Source organism: Galeopterus variegatus, unplaced genomic scaffold (genome assembly GCF_000696425.1).
Source record: "Galeopterus variegatus unplaced genomic scaffold, G_variegatus-3.0.2 Scaffold151, whole genome shotgun sequence".
Classification (NCBI taxonomy): domain Eukaryota; kingdom Metazoa; phylum Chordata; class Mammalia; order Dermoptera; family Cynocephalidae; genus Galeopterus; species Galeopterus variegatus.
This window is the reverse complement of record NW_007726262.1, coordinates 822109-845756: the sequence shown is the minus strand read 5'-3', so window position 1 is coordinate 845756 and position 23648 is coordinate 822109. Positions and strand designations below refer to the sequence as shown.

Below are 23648 nucleotides of genomic sequence, written 5' to 3'. Positions count from 1 at the left end.
CTCTCTTCCCATCTTGTCAGTTGATTCTAAGTGGGCTTCAGAGAAGATGGGGGTCATGAATTGGATCTCCAGAGAGGAGAAAGAGAGAAGAGCTCTGCAGGGTGGGACACTAACTTCTTGGGCTTTACTGAAAGGGAAACTGTATTGCTAGAGCTAGGGCTCACAGACCCTACAACCCCATTGTACGGACTGGGTCACAAACCCCTCACCTGCAGGTCCACGAGCTAGGTAATAGGAAAAGATCCTGGGAGCTGTGGGTAAAAAATTAGTAGACTTTTTTCAGATGTAAGCTCAGGTAGCTAGCAGCAGCTGCCCTAGTGGCCTCAGGGGGCATCCCGAGGGCCCTGTGGATCAAAGCCTCTGATCCTTTATACTTAAATCTGATGACCCAAGGCACCTGGGTGCACATACACAACTACATTAGACAATAACCAAGAAACACCTGGGCACACGAGCATATTTCCATAAAATGCTTAGCAAGATTCTGAACATCTGAGGAGCCCTGATCATTTTCCTATATTTTCTCTACAGAAACCAAGCTGAGTTTCTCTCTGATGGGATTATGATGGCGCAGGGTGCTGGTAGGTGGTATTTGTCCAGGCAGAATACCTGTTACTCTAATTATGTGAAGGAGATATACAAGAGACAGAGACAAAGGGAACTCCAAGTCCCACTGGACAGCTTCTAGTAGGATCCAGGTATGGATTGAATGCCCCCCAAAAACTCATTGAAGCTTGACCCCCATTGTAACAGTGCTAAGAGGTGTATTGCTAGGGCTAGGGCTCACAGACCCCTCAAGCCCATTGTACAGACTGGATCACAAACCCTTCACATGCAGATCCATGAGCTAGGTAATAGGAAAAGATCCTGGGAGCTGTGACTAAAAAATTAATAGGCTTTATTCAGAGCTAGGAGCAGCTACCCTAGTGGCCTCCCAGAGTGTCCCAAGAAGCATCATGTATCAGAGCCGTTAATCCTTTATACTTAGGTCCATAACCCAGGACACCTGGGTGCCCATACACAATTACATTAGATAGTAACCAAGGAACACCTGGGTGTATGTGGCTATTTACAGCAAATGCTCAGCAAGATTCTGAACATCTGAGGGGCCCTGACCACTTTCCTATATTTTCCCTACAATCCTCCCCTTCAGGGTCCTCTCCATACAACCTACCCATTCAGAATCTTCCGTGATGTTCTCTTAGTGAGGATAAATGACCTTTACATTCATATAACCTATTGTCTGTTCAATATGCCTTTAGGCTTTTCCTGTAGTTCTATCCCTTTAACTATTAGCCATGTCTGGTTAGTAGTCATCACTGGGGTGATTTTCCATGGGAATCCTGTAGCCATACTCATGGGAAGTTCAGTGCATATTCAGCAAGCTGACACATTGGCCACACAAATGTATGTTGGTGCCCGTGGCCACAACACTACGGGCAAAAAGACAGAAGGGTTATTGGTGCCAGTAGTGGGAGTTCTCGCCCCTCTGGTAGGATACATGCCAGTTTGCCATCCTGAGAAAGGATGGTCGCAGGAATAGGTATCTTAACTGGTTTATGATACCATACATTACCCGCTAACACTGTTGGATGTGTAGGGTCTACATGTAACAGTACAGGGGAACTCATAATTGGCCATAATGATAACACAAATGTGCCCTTTGGAATAGAGCGCTTATCTGTTCCAGGCCATGTTACCTTTACTCAGGGAGGCCAGGTACTTGTCACCCAAGGTGAAACTTGCAAGTCTTCTAATCCTTTCCCCCAAGGCCCTATTAGGCCTACCCAGCATATATGGGGGGCTTCTGTTCTCCAAGGCCATTCCCATTGTGCTGTCTATCACTGTTGCAAACAGGTTGAGACCAGTAAGAGAATATTTTCATTCTTGCCATATCCTGGCTTCAAAAGCTTATCTTTAGTAGTGACTTGCAGTTGTACAGGTGCTGCAGCCCTATGCAACAGAGCTTCCACTGGAGAGGCTCTGCCCTTGCGGGGTCTCTCATTTAGAATTCTGTCAGCCATAATCGCCATGCCCATCCCTTCAGTGATGGGGGTTGGGTGGATAGCCTTAGTCCCTTTTTAAAAAGACCATTGTATCATTCAATCATTCCCACTGCCTGGGGATGATATGGCCTATGTAACTTCCACTGAATAGACAACTGGGAAGCCCACTTCTGTACCTCATGTCCAGCAATGTGAGTTCTGTTATCACTCTTTATGACTAGAGGCCAGCCATACATGGCCATAAGGCTGTTCAGTGCCTTCACAGTGCTTACCTGGTCTGGGGCCTTACAAGACCATACAAACAGAAGACCAGTAGCCGTATCAACAGCTGTAAAGATGTATCTGAAATTCTCTGACCTTGGCAGTGGTCTGACAAAGTCCACTTGCCATCAAGTCAAGGGCACCCTCCCTCAAGTTATTTGCCCATCTGTATGTGGCATCTGCTGGGGGTGTGGACTCTCTTGAGCACATACTGGACAAACATGACAAGCGTTTACTACAACTTCCCATTTTATGGGCAGGGCCCATCTTTGAGCTGCCATCCACATGGTTTTGCTGCCAGCATGCTGCATTCATTGATGTAACCACTGGGCTATATCAATGGCTGGGACTCCCTCCAGCCATCTTACCTCAGCCAAGGCATCAGCTTTTTCATTGCCTGGACCGGCTAAGGGGAAGTGACCTGTGACATGGAAAAGAGTTACTTCTTTCTCATGTCCCAATTCCCATAACTCTTGCCACATGGACTGTCCCCACAAGGGTGGTGACCTGCCATCCACTGTTGATATTTCCAAGTAGAGATCCAAAGGGTTAAACCTTTGTACACAGCCCAGCTGTCAGTACAGATGGTTAATGGCCCAGGCTCATTTTTTATCACCATCCATACTGCTCTCAAGTCAGTCCATTGACTGCTTTGCCCTGTGCCATTTTCATACCACATGGTATCTGTTATGGGCTGGATAGCAACAGCTGTCCATGATGCTGAGGGTCCCATGCTAGAGCCACTTGTATACCAAGCTTGCTCTGTGATAGGTCCCTGTTCCTCATGGAAAGGTGTAGCCTCTACCTCCATGGGTAAAGGTTGTGTCAAAGTTTCTTCCACAACCTCTACTGGGCCTAGCACAGCTTGCAACTCTTTAGACATAGGACTCGTTGACACAGTGCTCCTTTGTTCTAGATATGCTCCTCATTTAGACAAAGTGGGAGTCTGAACCACACTTGTTTTAGGGTTGGTTGCCCATGTGTGCAGCCAACCTAGTACGGATATGTTGTCCTTACTAGGACTTTGGCAGGTCCTGTGATAGCTTCAGTGGCCATCAGGGCAGAATACACAGCTGCTGTTTCTCTATTAGAGAACAACACACTTCAGTGCCCTTCCAGAGCTGAGACCAGAATCCTACAGGTGTTCAGAATCGGTCTTGTCTCTGCCATAAACCCCATCCTAACCCTTCTTGGGTTATATGTATATCTAACTCAAAAGGTTTAGTGGGATCAGCCACTTGTAAAGCCTGCACTTGCTGTATTGCCCTCTTTGTAGCCCGGTAAGCCCATTCTACTTCCTCAGCCCAATGCCGGGGACTCCTTTCGTTGTTAGTGCATACAGTGGGCGTGCCATTTGAGCCATAAGGGGTACAAAAGCTCTCCAATACCCCAGAAGTCCCAAATATGTCTGTAGCTGAGCTACTGTTGTGGGTCAAGAGTATGCCTGTATTTTGTCTATAACAGCTTCTGGGATGACTCTCGTCTTACCTGACCAGACCACTCCCAAGCATTTTACTGACAGCCCAGGTCCTTGCACTTTGGCTGTGTTCACGGCCCATCCACCTTGTTCCAAATGACTTAGCAGCATTGCAGCTGCCTGGGTTAAATCTGTAAGAATCAGAGGTTAGTAACATGTCATCAAGATAATGAAACATTGTAGTTATGCTGGGCCTAGTCCACTTGGCTAGGTCCCCAGTCACTAAACCATGACAGATGGTTGGGCTATGCAGATAGTCTTGGGGCAACACTTGAAAGGTCCACTGCCTCCTTTCCCAGGTGAAGGAAAACTGATCTTGGCTATCAGCCCAGATTGGAATAGAGAAAAAATCATTTGCAAGGTCCAGTACATAATGATAAGTTCCTAGTTTAGTCATCAGCTGATCCATCATGCCGTGAACCAAAGGCACAGCTGCATGCAAAGGGGGCACTACTTTGTTTAGTTCTCGGTAATCCACAGTCATTCTCCAGGTATCATCAGGTTTTTTCACTGGCCATACCAGAGCATTAAATGGGCTATGGGCCAGATGAATAATGCCAACTTTCTCCAGCTCCAATATAGTGTCACCTATCTCCGCATGTCATCCCGGTAGGCGATACTGCTTGGGTAAAACCTGTGGGTCATGTTTAGCATATCCCTGTAATACAGGATTTACTGTCCACATTCACAGCTGAAACTCTTCAACTGTTGTTTGCAGGTGCAAACCATAAAAGTACATCCATACCCAAGATGTATCCAGCTACTGGGGATACATATACAGTATATACACGAGGGGGCAGTCGTCCTATGCCCAATGGCAATGACACAGCTTTGACTTCAATAGTGTGTCCTCCATAGCCATCTTCACGAACTGTGACCCCTGGAAACTTATCTGGATTGCCATATATCAGGCTACATTCTGCGCCAATATTCACCAACGCCAATACATGCTCCACATTTGTCCTTGACCAATGTATTGCCAATTCAATGTGAGGTCTCTGGTCCTTGCCCACCCCCAAAAGATGAGTACCTTGGCCTGCTCCCTAATTGAAGTGGAACAGTTTATCCACCTCCGTGGGAGCATCCAAAAAATCCTTTAAATCCACTGGGTGTACCTTGCCACCTGTTTCTGGACATTTAGTGAAATGCTGTTTGGGGCGCAATTGTTGCCACAAGTCAAGCAGGACCGCATTTGGCTGCCAGTCAAGTTTCTTGCTATCAACCCCTGTTGCAAGCAAGTCAAGCCACATCTGATTACAGCTGGTCTTGTTTGGGATAAAATCCTGTGCATTTGGGGGTTTGGTCTTAGCCACCTTTCAGATCCCTTTTGCTTGTCTCCTCACCTCTAGACTGGCTATCATGGTCGTTACTTCATGTACAGGATGACCAATATATGGGGCCACTATGGCCATCAGTGACCCAAAGGGTGTTGACAAGGCATTTTGCAGTACTGTCTCTCATGCTACCTGTAAAATATTCATCGTCCGGGCCATGGGTGTTCACATTAAACATGGACTGCTGCATCCCCAGCTCCCGAATTATTTGAATCAACTCAGCATATGTTTTTCATTTACTCACTGTTTAGGGCAGTTCTCCAGCGTTCGCTCATGTGGTTCGGGCAGCTGCACTCACCCAGTCCATTAAGGAGTGTAAAGCTACATGACTATGCCAGTTGTTGAGAAAGGAAAATTGTAACTGGAGCCAAAATGTTTCATTCCTTTTATATTGTCAGGGCTAGGGCTCAGATGCTTCAAACCCATTGTACAGACTGGGTCACCAGTCCCTTCACATGTAGGTCCATGCTAGGTAACTGGGAAAAATACCGGGAGCTGTTGGCAGATGACATGAGCTCAGTCCTCAGTAGCAGCAGCAGCTTACAGCAACAGCAACAGCAGTGGCGGTGGCAGCTTTTCAGGGCATCCCGGGGGCACTGGCAGCAGCAGCAACAGCCTCCAGCAGTGGTAGCAGCCTCCCTGTCCCCCCCCCCAGGGGCATCCCAGGGGTGGGGAATGCCGTGGATCAGAGCCACTCATCCTTTATACTTAAGTCCATAACCCGGGACACCTGGGTGCACATGCACAATTACATTAGACAATAACCAAAGAACCCCTGGGTGCACGTGCCTATTTATGTCAAATGCTTGGCAAGATTTTGAACATCTGAAGGGCCCTGACCATTTTCCTATATTTTCCCAACAAGATGGTAGGGAATCCGATTACAGTACTTGAAAGGTAGGCCTTTTAAGAGGTGATTAGATTGTGAGGACTGCGCCTTCATGAATGGATTGATACAGTCATGGAGTAATGGGCTTGGTTCTGATGACTTTATAAGGACAGCGAGCGAGAAGGTTAGCTCACTCTGGCTCTTGCCATTCTCTTGCCATGTGACACCCTGCAGTGCTGTGGAGATGTCACCACCAAGAACAAGGCCGTGCCCTGACACATCCCTTGGACTGTAGACTTCCCAGCCTCCAAAACTGAAGAAATAAATTTCATTTCTCTATTAATTACCCAGTTTCAGGTATTCTCTTATAAGCAACAGAAATAGAATAATACAGACCCCAACATGGGGTTCTCAAGCAAACTGGGCTGGAGTCCCTGGCTTTGTCTTGAGACTTAAAGCAGGGCCTTTCCTTTTCTCCAAACTCACGTTACCACCAACTGCTCTCTGAGCCCAAAGCAGTAAGAACTCTACAGTTACACTTATGAGTGAAAAAACAGAGCAAAGGAGGAAGAGAATGGGAAGATATACTGATTTAATTATCGTGAAGTAGGAATCCTTTTATCATCGTAAAATACAACGTCTCTGATTTTACACGTCTCTTTTACACGTCTCTGATAATAATAGATGGCAAGTGTGGTAGGCAGCCTTCTAAAACTATACCAGTGACCCCCACTTCCTAAATATGGCCTGTGTAACTTGCTTCTCACGAATGGGAGCTGGACCTAGTGACTTGCTTCTAACCAACAGCATATTGCGAAGAGAGGGAAGGTTACTTTTTTTTTTTTTTGTCTTTTGTCTTTTTCCGTGTCCGGCAACGGATCGCAACCCTCAGTGTTGCCCCCGTACCGGACCGGGGACCGGCAACGGGATTGCAACCCTCGGCGTTGCCCCCGCGCCTCGCTTAGCCAGCGAGCGGGAACCGGTCTGTATGTGGGATCCGAACCCTCGGGCGGGAGCGCCGCCACGCTTCCCAAGCGGCGCACCTATCCAGTGCGCCACCGGGTCGGCCGGGAAGGTTACTTTTGCGATTAAATGACAAAAGCCTGTGATTTCCACCTTGCTCCCATTCTCTCTTGCCCTTTCACTTGCTCATGCTGATGAAGGCAGCTGCCACATTGTGAGCTTCCCTGTGGAGAGGCCTACGTAGTAAGGAACCCAGGGAGGACTCAGGCCAACAGCCAGCAAGGACCTGAAACCTGCCAAGGACCGCTTGAATAAGCTTGCAAGCACATCCGCCTCCAGGTGAGCCTAAAGATAACTGCAGCTCCAGTCCATACCTTGACCTGGAGCCAGAGGAACCAGTTAAGCTGTGACTGGATTTCTGACACTCAGAAACTGTTAGATGATAAATGATGTGTTAAACCACTAAGCTTGGAGTAATTTGTTATGCAACAGAAGGTAACTAATGCAATAAGTGGCTGATCCAAGGGCCCAGGCACTGGGTCAATTCTCTTCTTGCACTTAAGGATGAGAAGAAAAATACCCAACCCTACATTCAAGCGTGGGATCTTTAATGCCTGTGACTTCTGCCCATGAGTAACTGTGGCCATCTGTGTGTCCTGGAACATGACATGGATTCCTTTGCGAGTAACAAGAAGGGGCTGAGGAGAAAGCTTTCCCCCTCCACAGCATCTGCTCCCACTGAGCCAAAGGATCAACCAAAACCCCAGCTGGGGAGGTCCCCCTTCCTCCCAACTGTCTTCCTTTCCTCTGATCCTCTGATCACCCCAGAGCTCCTCAGTCAGTGCCACCTTAGAATGCCTCTTTTCCATGAGCTGGGTCAGGGAGTCCTATGGTCAAAACTAAGTGACACTTGTCTTTCCTTAATTTGCAAAGAAAAATTGAGTGAATAGATCATTTCCCCCATTTTTCTCCCTCAGTGTTTGGCACCTGCGACAGCTTATCTGTCTGCTGATGAGTGACAGATGGCAAAATGAATGAGCCAGGAACAAACAAATAGTAACAAACACAGAAATATGATTTCTTAAAATAGTTTACATATTTTTCTTTGATTTTTTTTTTTGTATTTTTTTAGTTTACGTATTTTTGAGATGCGGTGACCTAGTTACAAGCAACAGAGTGAGAAGAGGAAAGGCAGGTAGAGAAAGAGCTGAGCTCATGAAGTAGAATTAAATTTCCTGCTGTTTCCTAGTGTTCGACAGAGAGCGCAGAAGGTCCAGGCCACCAGGACAAGTGTGAGAATCTCAGCTACAATTTAACCCATGGGTAGAACCTCAGGGAACGTTCTCCAAGGCTGAAGGTGCCCCAGGTCACTGCACTGGAAAGTGGGAAGGAGGGTCTATGAAATGTATCCTGTCTGGTGAGGCTGGAAGCCATCAAGGCTCACTGCAGAGCATCAACAGCATCCCTGGGAACATAGCCGGCAAGGTTTTGTTGTTTATTAGAGCTGTAAATGTGGCCACTGTGGCTGGCCCAGCCCTGTCAGTTTGGGCGTTGCTGGATGACAGAGGGAAATGAATTCTTGCTGTAGGGCTTCTCCTGGATACTTGTATTCTGGGGGATGCTGGAGTCAAATGTGAGTCCAGGAGGCAGAGAAGGCATGGAATGGAGAATACCCGGTTAAGGAGACAGGACTCTTGGGCATGGATGGGAGGGTAACATGTGGAATTAGAAAGCGTACCCCATCCCACCCCACCTCACCATGAATATTATGTTTATTTGCCATGCACACGCACATGTGCACACACACACACACACACAGCACAGACTGCTAGATTGTGGCCCATGCCTGATTTTTACCTGGGCACAAGCCTGCCAGAACACACACTACATTTCCCAGCTTTCCTTGCAGTTATGTGCAGCCATGTGACTATGACTGGCCAATGGAATGAAGTCCTTAAAGGGTAGAGTTATGCCCAATCTTCTCCAGTCCTCCATTCCACTGTCTGAAATATGAACAGGTTGGTAAGCAATCTTGGACTGTGCTGATGATGGCTGAAGGGGCTAAGGACATGCCACTCCAAAATATACCTACTTGGTATATTGATTATTTGGATCTCAAAACATGGGAGAAACCGTAATTGCAGAAAAAGCTATCTGACCTGCCCTTTCCTACAGCAAGCCATAAAAATTCCTTTGGGAGGGGTGCCTTTCCTCATACTAGGGCAAGAAAATAACCCCTTATTACCAGAGATAGGGAATTATTGCTACCAGGGGCCTGAATAAATACCCTTGCGCCAAAGAAAACCTTAGTTTTCACTAGCTTTACACGCCCATATATCTTCTAGTGACTTCCCTAGAATTTACTGCCTCGAGCTCAGAGATCCATTTGTCCTGTCATTTCATCACAAATTTATCCTTTGTCTAAAAAGTATAAAAGTATCCTGCTTTGGCCAATTCTTTGGACTTCACGCTCTTGTGGAGATCCCCATGTGTATGTACAACTAATAAAACTTAAATGCATTTCTCTTGTTAATCTGTGTTGTGTCAGTTTGGTTCCCAGGCCCAGCTGAGGTCCCACTTAAGAACTAAGATGAGTAGAGGCAATCCTCAGCCTCCCCTACTTGGTAATACCTGTAAAATCCAAAGTGATAAAATTAAAGAAGCCTAGACTGCTGAGGCTACGGAGCCACCATATCAGCCCTGGACTGTGTACACTTGGAATGTTATGTGAAAGAGAAATAGACTTCTATCTTAATATTCTGTGATCTCTTTTGCCATAGCCAAACCTATTTGTAAATCCTATAGCCCTGTCTTAGCAAATGAGATCCCACTATTAGTGATTTATTTGGTTTATAATTTATTTATTCAACAAATATTTACTGAGTTTTGAGTGCTCTCTTGCATCCTCTCAAAGAGGAGCTGGCAGGTGGGCACAGAGCTGGGGCACCTCAGAAGGTGAGTTTGATTCATCAGAGGACTCAGAAAGGGGAGGTGAGCTAATTTGCTTGTCTGTCTTCCCCAAATCCATCTCTTGCCTTGGTTTCCCCAAATGGCAGTTATCTTCTGTTTGTGAAGTAAGTATTTTTAGGGAGGGGGACTATGATTACCATGGAAATCTGGACGGGGACGAGCAAGTTCAAGTTACCAGTGACTGAAAGAAGACAGAGCTCTGTATCAGCACTTCCTAGTCCCTGCACCAACAGTCATCCAACACAGGTTGATGATGCCACAGAGCAGAGGGAGCATTCTCTCCTGACTATTGCTAGAAAGAGTGACAAAGGAGCAGGCGAGTGGAAGTTCACCCTCCAGAGAGTGGACCAAGGTAGGTGCATGTGTACCACGCGGTTTGGTAAGGGGGAAGTTTCAAATGTCCAGAGAAGGAGAAGACCCCCAACCACAGAAAATGGGATTAAAAAAAACCCAACATGTTATATATATATGTGAAAGAGAAGCATAGAAATAAAAAGCATAAGTTGGCAATCGAAGTGATCTGCAGCTGTAAAAAATTGGAAAGTTTTCAGATAAGAAGTAGAAACCTAACTTCACCCCATCCAGGTAACCTGTGCCTCCTCCAGACATTTTGTCCCTGTGATGGCTGCTGTAGATTGCTCTTCAGCTTTTGTACTACCTCCTTCTGGTATACCTTCCTGTGCTTCAGGGTTGGAAAACTAAGCACTAGACTATTGCACCTAGGGTTCCAGATGTGATTTAGGTATTGCTGATCAGATGCACTGCCTAAGACATAATCTGAATTAGGAGTTGAGGGAAGGAAGAGGAATTTATGGGGGGCATACTTTTTTTTTGGCCAGGGCAGATACAGCAGACACAGGCAATAATTTTTGGTTGTAGCTTCCTGATTCCAAGATCACAGTTAAGGTGTGTGTTCCTGGAGCCAACAGTTGCAGTGATGGCCTCCTGACTCTGCACCTTCCTGATGCTGGCGGAAGTAGTAGCTCCCCTGGCAGCTCAGCTCAGCAGTGTTTTTTTGGAAGTCATTCCTAGAGGCTCAGTCTGGATCCCACTCTTCTAGCACTTTCCATGACTTTGCAAGCTCTCTATTATCTGCATTATATCCCTTTCTGCTTAACGTAGATACAGTGGTGTCTGTAATCTGCCTGACATAGGATAGGCGTCACTAAATGTTTGTTGAAGAAATGAATGAATGATGAATGAACAGGCAGACAGAGACAGCCAGGATGTCTACAGTGAGACTGTGGGGCTAATGTCAGAATCCTGTTGACATCACCAATTTTAATCCTCTTCATGACGCCAATTGTAAAGCTAGGAGACCACGGCAGTCGCCGAGCTCTTTTACCTGCCGGTAATCCTGCACTGACTGGGCCGATTGCTGAACTAAGGCTGGGTCGATTGCTGAACTAAGGCTGGGTCTGGAGCTCCCAGACCCCTCAAGCCAATTCACAGACTGGGTCACAAACCCTTCATACACCAGGCTGGGTCACCAGACCCCTCACATGCAGGTCTATGAGCTAGGTAACTGGCCAAAAGGTCCTTGGAGCTGTAGGTTGGAAAGCATGGCTGTGCAGAGGATGCCCGAGGCAGACGCCCGCCCACCTGCTTCACTAAAACTCCTCTCTCTCTCTCTCTCCCCCCCCCGAAGAACACAAGAATAGCAACAAAACTAAAAAGATACATTAGTGCGCATGCCCACTAACTACACACGCGCACACACACACACACACACACACACACACAATTTGCTTACAAAGGATGCGCTAAAACCACACCCAACTGGACCTAACGTGAGGGCCCTGACCAAACTATTCTATTTTCCCAATAATCCACCCCTTCAGGGTCCTCGTCGTACAGTCTATGAGTTCAGAATCTTCCGCAATGTTCCCTTAGTGAGGATAAATTACCCTTACATTTACATATTACATATTCCATCCCAGTCCCAAACGTCTTTAGCTTGTTGCAGCACCAACTCAGAAGTCCAAAGTCCAAAGTCTCCTCTGAGACCAAAGGCAAAAGTCCTTCCAGCTGTGAACCTGTAAAGAGTCAAAAACAAGTTTATCTACTTCCAAGATATAGTGGGACGGACATTGGGTACACATTCCCATTCCAGAAGGGAGAAATAGAAAGGAAAAACAAGCCCCAAACAAATCCAAAACCCAAACAGGGCAAACGTTAAGCACACTGGGGCACCTGGACCGCTAAGCATTGGGCAACCTTGCTCCTACAGCTCTGCCAAGGGTAGACCATTGAGCTTCCAGGCACCTGCAGCTTATTCAGGCTGGCACTGCACACTGCCAGCAGCCCCATGGTTCTGGGCTCCTGGTGGCAGTCCCACCATCCTGGCTCCACTAGACATTTCCTCAGTGGTGGTTCTCTGTGGGGGCTCTGACCCCACTTTTCTGCTCCATGTTGCTCTGTAGATGACTTGCAGTGGCTCCACCCCTGCAGCAGGTCTCTGCCTGAGTCCCCCAGTTTTTCCATACATCTTCCAAAATCTGGGTGGAGGCTGCCACGGCTCCACTGCTCTCACATACTGCTGGCCTGCAAACTTAACACAATGTGAACGCCACCAAAGTTTTCAGCTTTTTTTCTTCAGAGTTGCTGAGGCAGGATTGCTCCAGCCAGGGCAGCTGGGATGCAAGGAGCAGTTTGCTGAGGGCAATAAAACCTCAGGTCTGTCCTCCAGGACAAACTCAGTTCTCCTAAGATGGGAGGGGTGCTCTCCCAAACTTCCAAAATGCCCTCAGGGCCTGTGATGGGTGGGGCACCCATCCAGTCTTCTCAAATGCATTTAGGGCTTTTTTCCCCATTTTCTTGGCTCCTAGCATCTGGCTACCTCACCTCCAAGATAATGTTTTTAGCAGTTTATCTGCTTCACCCTAGCATTTTTCTCCTGCTCTCAGCTTCTCTACCTCATGGCTGGGCTGAAAATTTTCCAAATCTTTATGCTCTGCTTCCCTTTACATTCTGGCTTTTGAGTTACTTCAATCAGCTCGGCTTACACCAGCTACTCACTCAGTCTCAGGCAGTTTTTTGCAGCATTCGCCCACAGTTCAAACAGCTGCATTTTCCCAGTCCATCAAGGAGTGGCTGCCTTGCCCTTGTGATATCTGTGGCTCTTTTGTGACTGCTGCCACTGAGACAGGTGCATAGTAACAGAGACTAACTTTTCCACTTTTTCACCAGGTGAAAATATACTTGAAATTCTGCAGTGGCACCCATCCTTGGGTCATCTGCCCATCTGCATGTGGCACTCTTTTCTCGGGTTTTATGGCACCTGGCTGGCCATTGGGTTTAAGTGGCACCCTCCAAGCCTTTTGCCTTCAGACAAACACAACATGTGTTTACTACATAGTCTCTAGAGCATGTTACACCATCCACCCCTAGGTCCCATAGCTGCAGTAGCCAGGGGCTCTCCCTGTTTCTGCTGTTTTACCGTCTCAATTTCTCGTACACAACAGGTCATGCCTGGAGATGCACGGTTTCCCCAACTCAGCACTAGGTTGGTCGTCTTCCCTGGTGTGAGAAGCAGGAGTGGCCAGTCGCTGCACGTCATCCTCCAGGACATTTATCCATGCTTCCAACGACTCTGCTTTCTGCTGCAAATCTCGATCAGTTTGCAGCATAGTGATCAGCAGCCAGCTCCAGTAAGCAGAAAAGTGGCCACTCAGCACCACGTGCTCAAGGACAGCCACATTTCCTCCCCTTCCCAAGGGGTTTTGCATTGTAGTACCTCGTCTATGCTGCCTTGCAGTACAGTGTGCAGCAACCAGATCCCGGTCAACAGAAAAGTGTCTATAGGGCAGAGCATATTCACAAGTAGCCACATTTCCTCCTTCTTCCAAGTACTTTTGGCTCCTGTACCTACTCAAAATCCTGCCAACTATGCCAGTTGTGGAGCTACTGCTAATGTTGGAATCCTGTTGACACCGCCAATTGTAGCACTCTTAATCCTGTTCGTGATGGCAATTGTAAAGCTAGGTGACCACGCCAGTCATTGGGCTCTTTTACCTGCTGGTAATCCTGCACCGACTGGGCCGATTGTTGAGCTAGGGCTGAGTCTGGAGCTCTTAGACCCCTCAAGCCCATTCACAGACTGGGTCACAAACCCTTCATATGCCAGGCTGGGTCACCAGACCCCTTCACACAGGTCTATGAGCTAGGTAACTGGCCAAAAGGTCCTTGGAGCCATAGGTTGGAAAGCATGGCTGTGCAGGGCGGACACCCAAGGCAGACACCCACCCGCCTGCTTCACTAAAACTCCAATCTCTCTCTCTCACTCTCTCCCCCAACAAGAACACAAGAATAGCAACAAAACTAAGAAGATACATTGGCGTGCATGCGCACTAACCAGCATTTGAAAAGATGAAATAGAATAGAATAGAAAATCTCAGAGCAGATTGCATATAGGATATGTAAATACTGTATTGTTTTGTAAAACTTTAGTTCCACACTCATGTCCACACATTGTATGTATGTGTACACACACACACACACACACACACACACACACACACACGCACACATTTTCAGTGGTAATAAAATATTCAATGACCAGCATGACACAGACACCAACTAATTGGAATGAACGTCAACAATACTAGTTGTCTAAATACTTTTGTAAAATGTATCTTGATTGGGGTTGTAGTCAAAAAAGTGAATGAAATCCATTGGTCTATGGAATGTAGTTTAAGGCTTTTGGGGGGTGGGGGCAGTGGCTACAAGTTTCCAAGGACCCTTCCTTGGCTGCTGCTCCTGGCTAAAGGATGATGCCCATGGCTCATTCCTGCCCCGGGGGAACTGTTCCTGAATCCAGGTATGGTTTTAAGCAGAGCAGTCCTCAGTGTGTGCTTGTTACAGACACCTGTAATTCTGCTTGTTCAGCACCCATTTCCCATTCCTGAGTGTATTAGTCTGTTTCTGTTGCTTATAACAAAATACCTGGAACTGGATAATTTAGAAAGAAAACAAAATGTATTGCTTATAGTTTCTGAGGCTGGGCAGTCCAAAGTCCATCTGGTGGTGACAGCAGTGACCCAGAGGTCTCAAGTTGCAAGACGGTAGAAGCAGAGAGAGCAGCAGAGAGAGATAGACTCTTTGTGCTCTTCTTTTAAAGCCCTCTGAACCACGCCAATGACCACCATTTTTAATCCATTCACTATGGTGTGGACCTACAATCCAACCACCTCTTCAAGGCCCCACCTTTCAGTTACCAGAATAGGATTTCCCACCCTCTTAACAGTCACAGTGGGGGCCAAGTTTCTAATACGTAAAACTTGGTGGACACAATTGAAGCTTCAGTGAGTTTGGGGGGGACATAATTCAATCCACCACACTCAGTAACCAGCAATGGCTCATCTCCTCTTGCCTGTCAGAATCTGCCAATAAAAGTCCCTGGTCCCTCTGGTCTTCTAGTGTTTTCTATATGGGTGCTGAAGGGAGGTGCTAAGAGCTTTAATCAGCTTTGCCCTCTCCCTCCCGCTGTCCACAGAGAGGTAGTCTCCTTCCCAGAGAGAAAATGAGGCCACCTCAAAGGCTGAAGCTGAGGAGAGAGGCACTTAATGTCAGTGTGCATGTCTTTGGACCCCTGAGGCCAGCCTCACAGAGATACTGACCCAGTACTCTTCCTTTTGGTTTTTATTTTTAAAATAAATTAGTTTGGCTTGGGTTTCTTTCACTTGCAGCTAGAAGAGTCAAGATTACCTCATGGCTCCTTGAGGTGAACAGGGGGCCCTCATTGCCAAAGCAACTGGGTATAATGTGGATCAGGCTCATCAAGTGGGAAGGAAGAGGCTCGGCTCATCTGGTCCAGTGAGTCTCACGTAGGCAGTGCGGGCAGGGTGCCAGGATAGAGCATCCCCTGCTATGCCCTGAGGCTGCATGGAGCCCTTTGGGACCTCTCTGCTGTATGAACATTTCACCTGAACTTAGAGGTTGTGGGAGCCCTACTTGGCCCCTCTGAGGAAGGCCCTAGTCATAGGTTAACCTGCTTGGAGAAGCTCAATCCCCTCCCAGGGGCGGAAGGCAGTGGGGCAGCACACCTGGCCACCAGGTTTGACTGCCCACTTCTGTCCTGTCTTCCTTCCAGCATGAGCTGATCTCCCTGCACCAGGACCAGCCTGTCCTGGGAGGAAATGAATGAGAGCTGCACGTTCTGACCTGACCCTGGCCTGGGACCAGAGTGGGCAGGGGTGGAGGGGGAGTGACTGGAAGTTGGGCATGAGCTGACCTCCCTCAGGGAATGCTGCGCCTCTCCCTCTCTCAGGAGACCCTCCTGTCTTCACAGACATAGCAGGACAGCCCCACTCTCACCCAGTACCCCTGGTTTGTAGGCTAGGATCCCCCTACTCTGATCCAGCCCTGCCACCACCAGCCCGGCTCTCCACTGAGGAGCCACCTTAACTGGGTTACTCTCAGAATTTGTGTACATATAGTTAATATATTGACCAAATAACAACCTGGAAGATGAAACATACTATTGTATTATGCCATTATTTCATAAAAGCACATTTTAACACAAAAAAATTAAGAAGCTCAGAATTGCAGAATAAAGAATTGTTCTTCAAATTAAATACATTTACCTTTAACAAAAACTACTTTATCTTTCCTTTTTTTGTTTTGCTGCAGACCAGTGAGAACATTGTCATTGAGCCACCCCTTGGGCACCGGAAAGATGCAGGAAAGAAGAGAGACACTAGAGAATGTTGGAGGAAGGAAGGCAAGAGGGCAGGGAATGGGGGGGAGGTCCACCAGCAAGGTGCTCCCCTGCCGGGAGCTGACCCCCATTCTCCTCATAGAAGTCTCGGGTGGCCAGTTTTGGGCCCCGGCCAAAAGGTAGAGCTGTGGCATGCTCACAGGTCAGGTGGCTCAGGGATCCCCCAGCCCTGGAGACCCTGGTGATCTGTTCCCACGCCCTCACGCTGAAGAGGCTTCCTGGACAAGTACTGGTACACAGCACTGGCTGGATTTTGGAAACAGGACACTGGCGCAGGAGAAAGAGCACAGGACATGGAGTCAGGAGCCTGGGGTCTAGGCCTGGCTCTGCTCCTCACCAGCTGAGCCACCTAGGGAAGTCCCTTCCCCCTCTGGGCCTCAGTTTCCTCACCGTAAAATGAAGGCTCTGAACCCGTTGTTTCTGAGGACAACTGCAGCTCTCTGGCTTAAGAAAAAAAGTCATGCATACAATAGTTGGCATAGAATTTCTGGGGCTTCACCACCCTCTCACGGCCTAGTGGACTTTCTAGGGACCTCTGGACCCCAACTGCCAGCCCTGACACACAGCTGCTGGCCTCTTGCCTGCCAATGTGCCCCTTTCCTAAATAATCAGTGGTATCTACCAGGCATCTAAAACTACAAGGGTGTGGGCAAAGGAAGGCAGTAAAGCTGTACAGAGGAGCATTAGCCCCTGCGGCTCTGTTCCATTTCACAATGGAGCTGGGAGGCAGGACGAGCTGCATGGGCGAGTAACCAGCCAACCGAGGTAGCAGGACACATATCTAAAGAGAGTTTTGACTGTGACTACCGCAGGGAGGGGACACAGTAATGACAGGAATCCCTTTACTGGGGACAAAGCCTTCTGGCCACCTAAGGCAGTGTAGCACAGTGGTATGAGCTTGGACTTGATAGCTAGAATGTGCTGGATTTATATTTGACTGTCAGTTAATCATGTTGTTTACCTTGAGCCTTCAGGTTGTTTGTCTGTAAAACAGAGATAAGAGTTACTCAGCAGAAACAATAGTATACACTGAATATTCCAAAGCTCCTTGAATTTCCCAGCCTCCCTGCAGAAGGTTGGGATCATGTGAGTGGTTCTGGCCAATGGTATATCAGTGAAAAAGGCACATGTCACCCCCCGGCTGAGGTACTCAGGTGTCTGTGGGCTTCCTCCATCTCTCTCTTCCATCGTCCACAGTGACCTTGCAGGCCAGTCCTCCAGATGGCACGGATACAAGATGGAAGACGGGTTTTTTGCCCCAAATCAGACTTAACATGAGTGTTAAATAAAGCATCATTGCACCAAGCTGATGATGTTCCAGTTCTGTTGTGACAGCTAGTGTTGATGCAGGAGGGATAACTGAGGTCATGGATACAAAGTCTGTCTGGAGCCATAGAGCCTGGCTATTGCCTCAGAGCCTTGTTTGCTGTTATCTTCCGTCCCTCCCCCTCCTGTGCACTATGGGTGTGGGAGACTTTGCAACTTGCCATAGATAACAGGGGAATTTTTCGTTTTTCTCAGTAAACCATCTGCTGCTCACTTCCTTATCTGCTGATTCCCTCCTGCTGGCTATATAAGCTGTGACCTTCTGGCTAATAAAGAGACTTGAGCAGAATACTGTCTTGTCTCCATTTGTCGCGTCTCTTGTCCCATCCAATTCCCACTCCCCTCTCCAGGGTCTGCGTTGAATATCCCACGGGTCGGGACAAAAGTCTTCTGAGTACAGTGCGGGCTGTTATTCTCGGAGAAAAGACCTAAGTCCCCCACCAAGATGGGCCCTCCCCCCAATCTTTCCTTAAGCAAATTTTTAAAGCAGAAGCAGGCAGGTGGGGTGACGTGGGAGTTTCATCCTGCCTGGCCCCAATTCCACTGACTGCTATGGGCAGTTTTCCTCCCTCCCCACCTGCTCCACTTTTCACCACACGATCACTTCGTACAATTCACAGACAAATTCTTAGGCGATTCATGGAATCGTCAGGCTGGAAGAAATCTAGGACTTAGAGGCCATCTCCTCCTACATCCTGATTCTTACCGACAGGAGACTGGGGCCTAGTGAGGGTCTGAGCAGCTGCGAGGATGGGGCTGGGTCATCCACAAGGGAACTGGCAGGTTTGGCACAGAGAGGTAGGCAGGGGGCCGGCCGGTTAGCTCGTTGGTTAGAGCACAGTCATGTAACAGCAGGTCAAGGTGTGGATCCCCAAACCGGTGTGGACCCACCAAAAAAAAAAAGAAGGAACCTACTTTTTAATTTCAGCATATAAAGTTTATGTAGGTTTTAAAAATACAATTTGATTTCACAGTTTTAAGTTTTTCTTCGGAGTCCCCTAGGACCCCTCCAGCCTAAACCCTGCCCGTCCAAGGCTTTCCTCCTTCCACGCCCTCCCGAGGAGCCGCTGGGAAGGGCTGGGCGGGGCAGCCGGTGGCCGTCACCCTCCTCCCCGCGGCGCGGTCACGTGCCGGGAGGGCTCATCCGGCCGCCTGCCATGGTCGCCGCCGTCGCGCTGCTCGCGGGCGTCCTTCTGCCGTGCTGGGGCGCGCTCTGGCAGATTAAAAAGGTGAGCCGAAAGATCGGTTCCCGAACCTTCCGTCGTGAGAGAGGGTGGCGACCGAGGCAGTCCAGACGGGGGGACCAGAAGGCGGCGGGTGGCTTTGGCGGGAGAAGCGGGGACGGAAGCCACCCTGACATTGGGGCCTTATGCCCAGGCTGGAAGCGTAGGCGCTTCCCAAGCGCGCTCAGTGCCCCGCGGCACCTTTCGCCGTCCCCAGCCCCGCGCCCCTCCCGCTGTCTCGGTGCTGGGCTCACTTCCCCTCCCCGAAGCACCCCGGCCCACCCCCCACCTGCCCTTGTCTCTCCCCGCCCCCCTAGTGACGCTTGTAGGCGCGTCTTTCTCCCCTCCTCCCTGTTTCTCTCCTCCCTTTCTGCTCACCCCCCTGCTAAAGCGTGATCTGTAAGTATTTGTTCCCCCGCCCCCCAAGCACAGGACACCCACGGCCAAGGGGATGTACGGTACAGCAGGCTGTCTCGGTGCTGGGCTCACTTCCCCTCCCCGAAGCACCCCGGCCCACCCCCCACCTGCCCTTGTCTCTCCCCGCCCCCCTAGTGACGCTTGTAGGCGCGTCTTTCTCCCCTCCTCCCTGTTTCTCTCCTCCCTTTCTGCTCACCCCCCTGCTAAAGCGTGATCTGTAAGTATTTGTTCCCCCGCCCCCCAAGCACAGGACACCCTTTGGGACCCACGGAGGTGTGGGGGCCCTGGAATGGAGAGGCAGAGGGAAAAGTGCTAACTGCCACCCCCAACACCCCGCCATCGCTGTGCACCCCTGAGTCCCGGGGTACGAGTACAGTGGGGGTGAGACCTGAGGTGACAATCTCATGGCTTCTCCTCCTGGACCCCTGGGTTCTCTGGCAATGCTGGAGCCCTCCAGGACCCTCCTACACAGCCAAAGAGCTGGTGACTCAGGTGTTGTCCCCAGCCCAGCAGACACCCTGCCTGTCCCCACAGCCGAACGGGGAAAGGTGCTTCCACCACACTGAGTGCCTCAGTAACTGCTGCCTCATGGACCTGGACGCTGGGGGAGCCTTCTGTGCCCCCAAGGCCAGAATAACCATGGCCTGCTTGCCCCAGGTGAGGCTCTGGGGTGGGGCAGGTCCTTCTGACAATTGGGGAAGGGGTGGGGGAGGTTAAAAGAAACATGGCCCCACCTGCATCTGCACCCTCTGCCTGGAGGGCCCTTCTCCCTTCACCTGGCAAACTCCTAACTCATTCTGCTGTACAGCTCCAGCCACTTCTCAGAGATGCCTTCCCTCCTCCCAGCTTAGTGTCTGCACATAATAGGTTGTCAACGAATGTTTGTTGAATGAATGAATATCTCTACCCTAACATCACTGAGGCAAGGTAGGTGGGAGAAGATCTTCCGCCTTCTTTCCCCATCTCCCTGCCACACTGACCTTATTTTTTGAGAGGAGCATGGCACCGCAGTGGCAAACCACAGCTTTGGAGTTCAATCTGAGTTTAATCCTGGCTTTTCTACCTCCCGTCTTTGTGACCTCAGACAGGTCACCTTCGCTCACAGAGCCTTAGTTTCCTCATTTGTAAAATGGGGCTAAAGCATCTACTCTACTAGGTTGTTGAGAAGAGTACATGGTCCTGGCCAGGACAGTGCTCAATCAGGCGTGGTTGTCATTAGCTGGTAGCAATGCAGGGAGCAGAATGCCCAGTATGTCTTGTTCCTGCTCATCTGAACCTGAGCCCAAACCTTTCTAGGGAGGATGGCCCCAGCGTCCACGTGCCTGTCTGGGGAGCTGCCAATGCCCTGAGGAACCAGTGGGGCCACTACTGTGGCCTGACACTGCAACTAAAGTGGCTAGAGGGTCTTGTCATTGCGAGCACATGATCTGTTTTATCTCATTTAGTCTTCACAACAACTCTATGAAGCGGGTTACTATAATTATACACATTTGACAGATGAGGAAACTGAGCCAGAGAGGCTCGGTAACTTGCCTAGAGTCGTGCAGTTATACGCTGTAGAGCCATAGACCTCGGGTTTGTCTCACTCAGCACTTGTGCTGTGGCTCCTGCTCCCCTACAAGTTTATGCCGCCTTCTTTCCTGCATCCTGGTGACTCCCAACTCTCGTACCCACTCCCTGCAGACCAAGGGCGCCACCAACATCATCTGCCCCTGCCAAGCAGGCTTGAATTGCATATCCAAGGACCTGATGTGTCCCCGCCGGTGCCATATGCTTTAGAGGAGGATGCGGGCTGGTCACTGCTGCCCCTCCCTCCCACTCTTGGGGCCAGAGGCCCTGGGCACCCCCAGCTTGCTCCAAATCCAGCTCCTGAGATATTAAAATCACTTCCTGGTTCTGGCCTCTGTCTCCACTTTCTGGGAGAGGGGGCCTGGTGGGGATCGTTCTAGTCTGGGAGCAAGGAAAAGGGGACACCTGAGGCCTGAAAGAGTTTCTCATGGGGTTTGGCCCTGTCTGGAGGCAGGGCGGCCTCAGGACGGAATTGCAGGAAGAGAATGGGGCAGGGAGGGTGTGAGGAAGAGGAGGCCAGGTCCAGTGACGAGGAGCAGGGTTGAGGAGTGTGCGTGGAGATTGTATGTTGGGGTGCCTGTGGATATGTGGTGGGGAGGGACTGAATTGGGGTATCATGCTTTGTGGAGGGGAGCAAAAAAGTGGAGGTTTTTGGGAGAGTGTTTGTGAAAACGTGTGGAGAAGTATAAATGCAAAATTGTGCCTGCCTGTGGCGGGAAAGGGACCTGATGCATTGATGTCTCCACTGTCTTGGGTATTATCAGTTCCATTGTATGGATAAAGAGACTGAGTCTCAGAGGATGACATGACTTGCCCCAGGTCATACTGTTGGTGTATGGGTGGTGGGGCACTCTTTCTGTTTCAAGTAACCGAAAAACCAACCAAACTTGTCTACTTGATGGATTTATTTGTGGTCAGAAATGGAAGCCCAGAGGCAGGGTAAGCTTCAGATCTGGCCAAATCCAGCAGCTCTGTGGCCCTCAGTCTGAATTCCTTCCCAGTACCCCAGCAGCTACAAAAGTTCCAGATGTCACCTAATAATAACAGCTAAGATTAATTAAGCAGTTACTCTGTTCCAGGCACTGTACAAAGTCCTTTCTGTTTTTTGTGGCTGCTTGGTAACAAGGACTGAATCCTGAATCTTGCTGTAATCAACCCTGTGCTGTAACCAACGGAGCTAATCAGCCAGCCCCAAAGTGCTTTCTTAAGTAACTCATTGCCACAAGAAGATTATAGCAGGTACTATAATTATCCCTATTTTACAGATAGGGTATCAAGACTCCCCGAGTAAGGGGCAGAGATAGGACTTGAACCCAGGCAGTCTTGCTCCAGAAGCCAGGCTCTTAACTTGCAGAGCCATCTCTTAATCCATACCATGGGAAGAGAAAGAATACATCCTAAGATTGATTCTGATTGGATTGGTTTAGTCTGCCTGAACCAATCATTTTGGTGAAATTTGCCGATTGGCCTCACCTGGGTGATATACAGGGAAAATTCTGAAGGAGATCGATGCAGGTCTTAACCTGGTGTTCCTACAGCTGAGTGGGCACCAACACATTCGGGACTCAGACCTCCACTTCCTTGCCTGGCCAGGTTCTGATGAAGATGCCTGACCTCAGGTCTCATATCTGGGCCTACTCGACTGGGTCAGACTGGTACCATGAGACTGTACCTCACTCTAAGCTCAGTTTGTCCTGGGGACTACCCTGCTGTGGACCCACTCACCAGCCGTCATTTGACATAATCACAATGTAGCTCAGAGATCCTGTGCCTCACACAGAAACTAGGACTTGATTTTTCTCTTGTATCCTTACATCTTGATCATTTCCTCCGTGGCACCAAAGTATTTTCAAAATACTTTGAAAATACTTCATTAATGACTGACTAATTTTTATTTCATATGCAGGCCATATTTTACTTAACTATTTACCTATGGGCAAACATGATTGTTTTCTCACAGCACAGCACACATAGAAACATAATACCTGTATAGTGCCTTGGGGTAAAACTAGGAGGGCTTTGGGGCCCCTGAAGAGTCGGTCCTGAGGCTGAGGGCTGAGGGGATGTCTCCAGACACACTAGTTGGGAAGCTTTGCCCTATGATATTTCCTTCACATGGTTGAAGATGGCTCATCTGCTGGGTCCACATTCCACTTAGAAGGGACATGAGGGACAGTGACAAAGGCATGACAAGAGCAGCATGAATTATTTTCATTTACATCCCATTGGGCAAAATGTAGTCATGTGGCTGCAGCTAGCTGCAAGGGAGACTGGGAAATGTAGTTTTCACTTGGGCATCCATCCAGCTAAAACTTGGGGGTTCTATTATTAAAGGGCAAAAGGAGAATATATATTGGGAACAACTCACTGCCAAAAACCCTTTTATTATCATTCTAATAAGCAAAAGAATCTTGGAGCCCAGGACCGAGAGCTAATGATGGGACTGCTGGGCAGCTCTCTCTTGACCTAAACCTCAATAAGGCTGTGTACTCTCTGGCCTAATAACCATTGCATCAGGAAGTGGTTTTGGAAGAAGAGCGCATCACCATCCCAAC

General features: G+C 48.9%; 1 protein-coding gene across 1 annotated transcript; it reads left to right on the top strand.

Moving 5' to 3' along the window:
- The first annotated feature begins 19032 nt into the window (after positions 1–19032).
- CLPSL2 (colipase-like 2) lies at positions 19033–21398 on the top strand. Its single transcript, XM_008592010.1, has 3 exons — positions 19033–19113; positions 20059–20181; positions 21208–21398. Exons 1-3 carry the CDS (start codon positions 19042–19044, stop codon positions 21301–21303), a joined length of 291 nt encoding a protein of 96 aa, XP_008590232.1. The 5' UTR covers positions 19033–19041; the 3' UTR covers positions 21304–21398.
- Positions 21399–23648: the final 2250 nt, after the last annotated feature.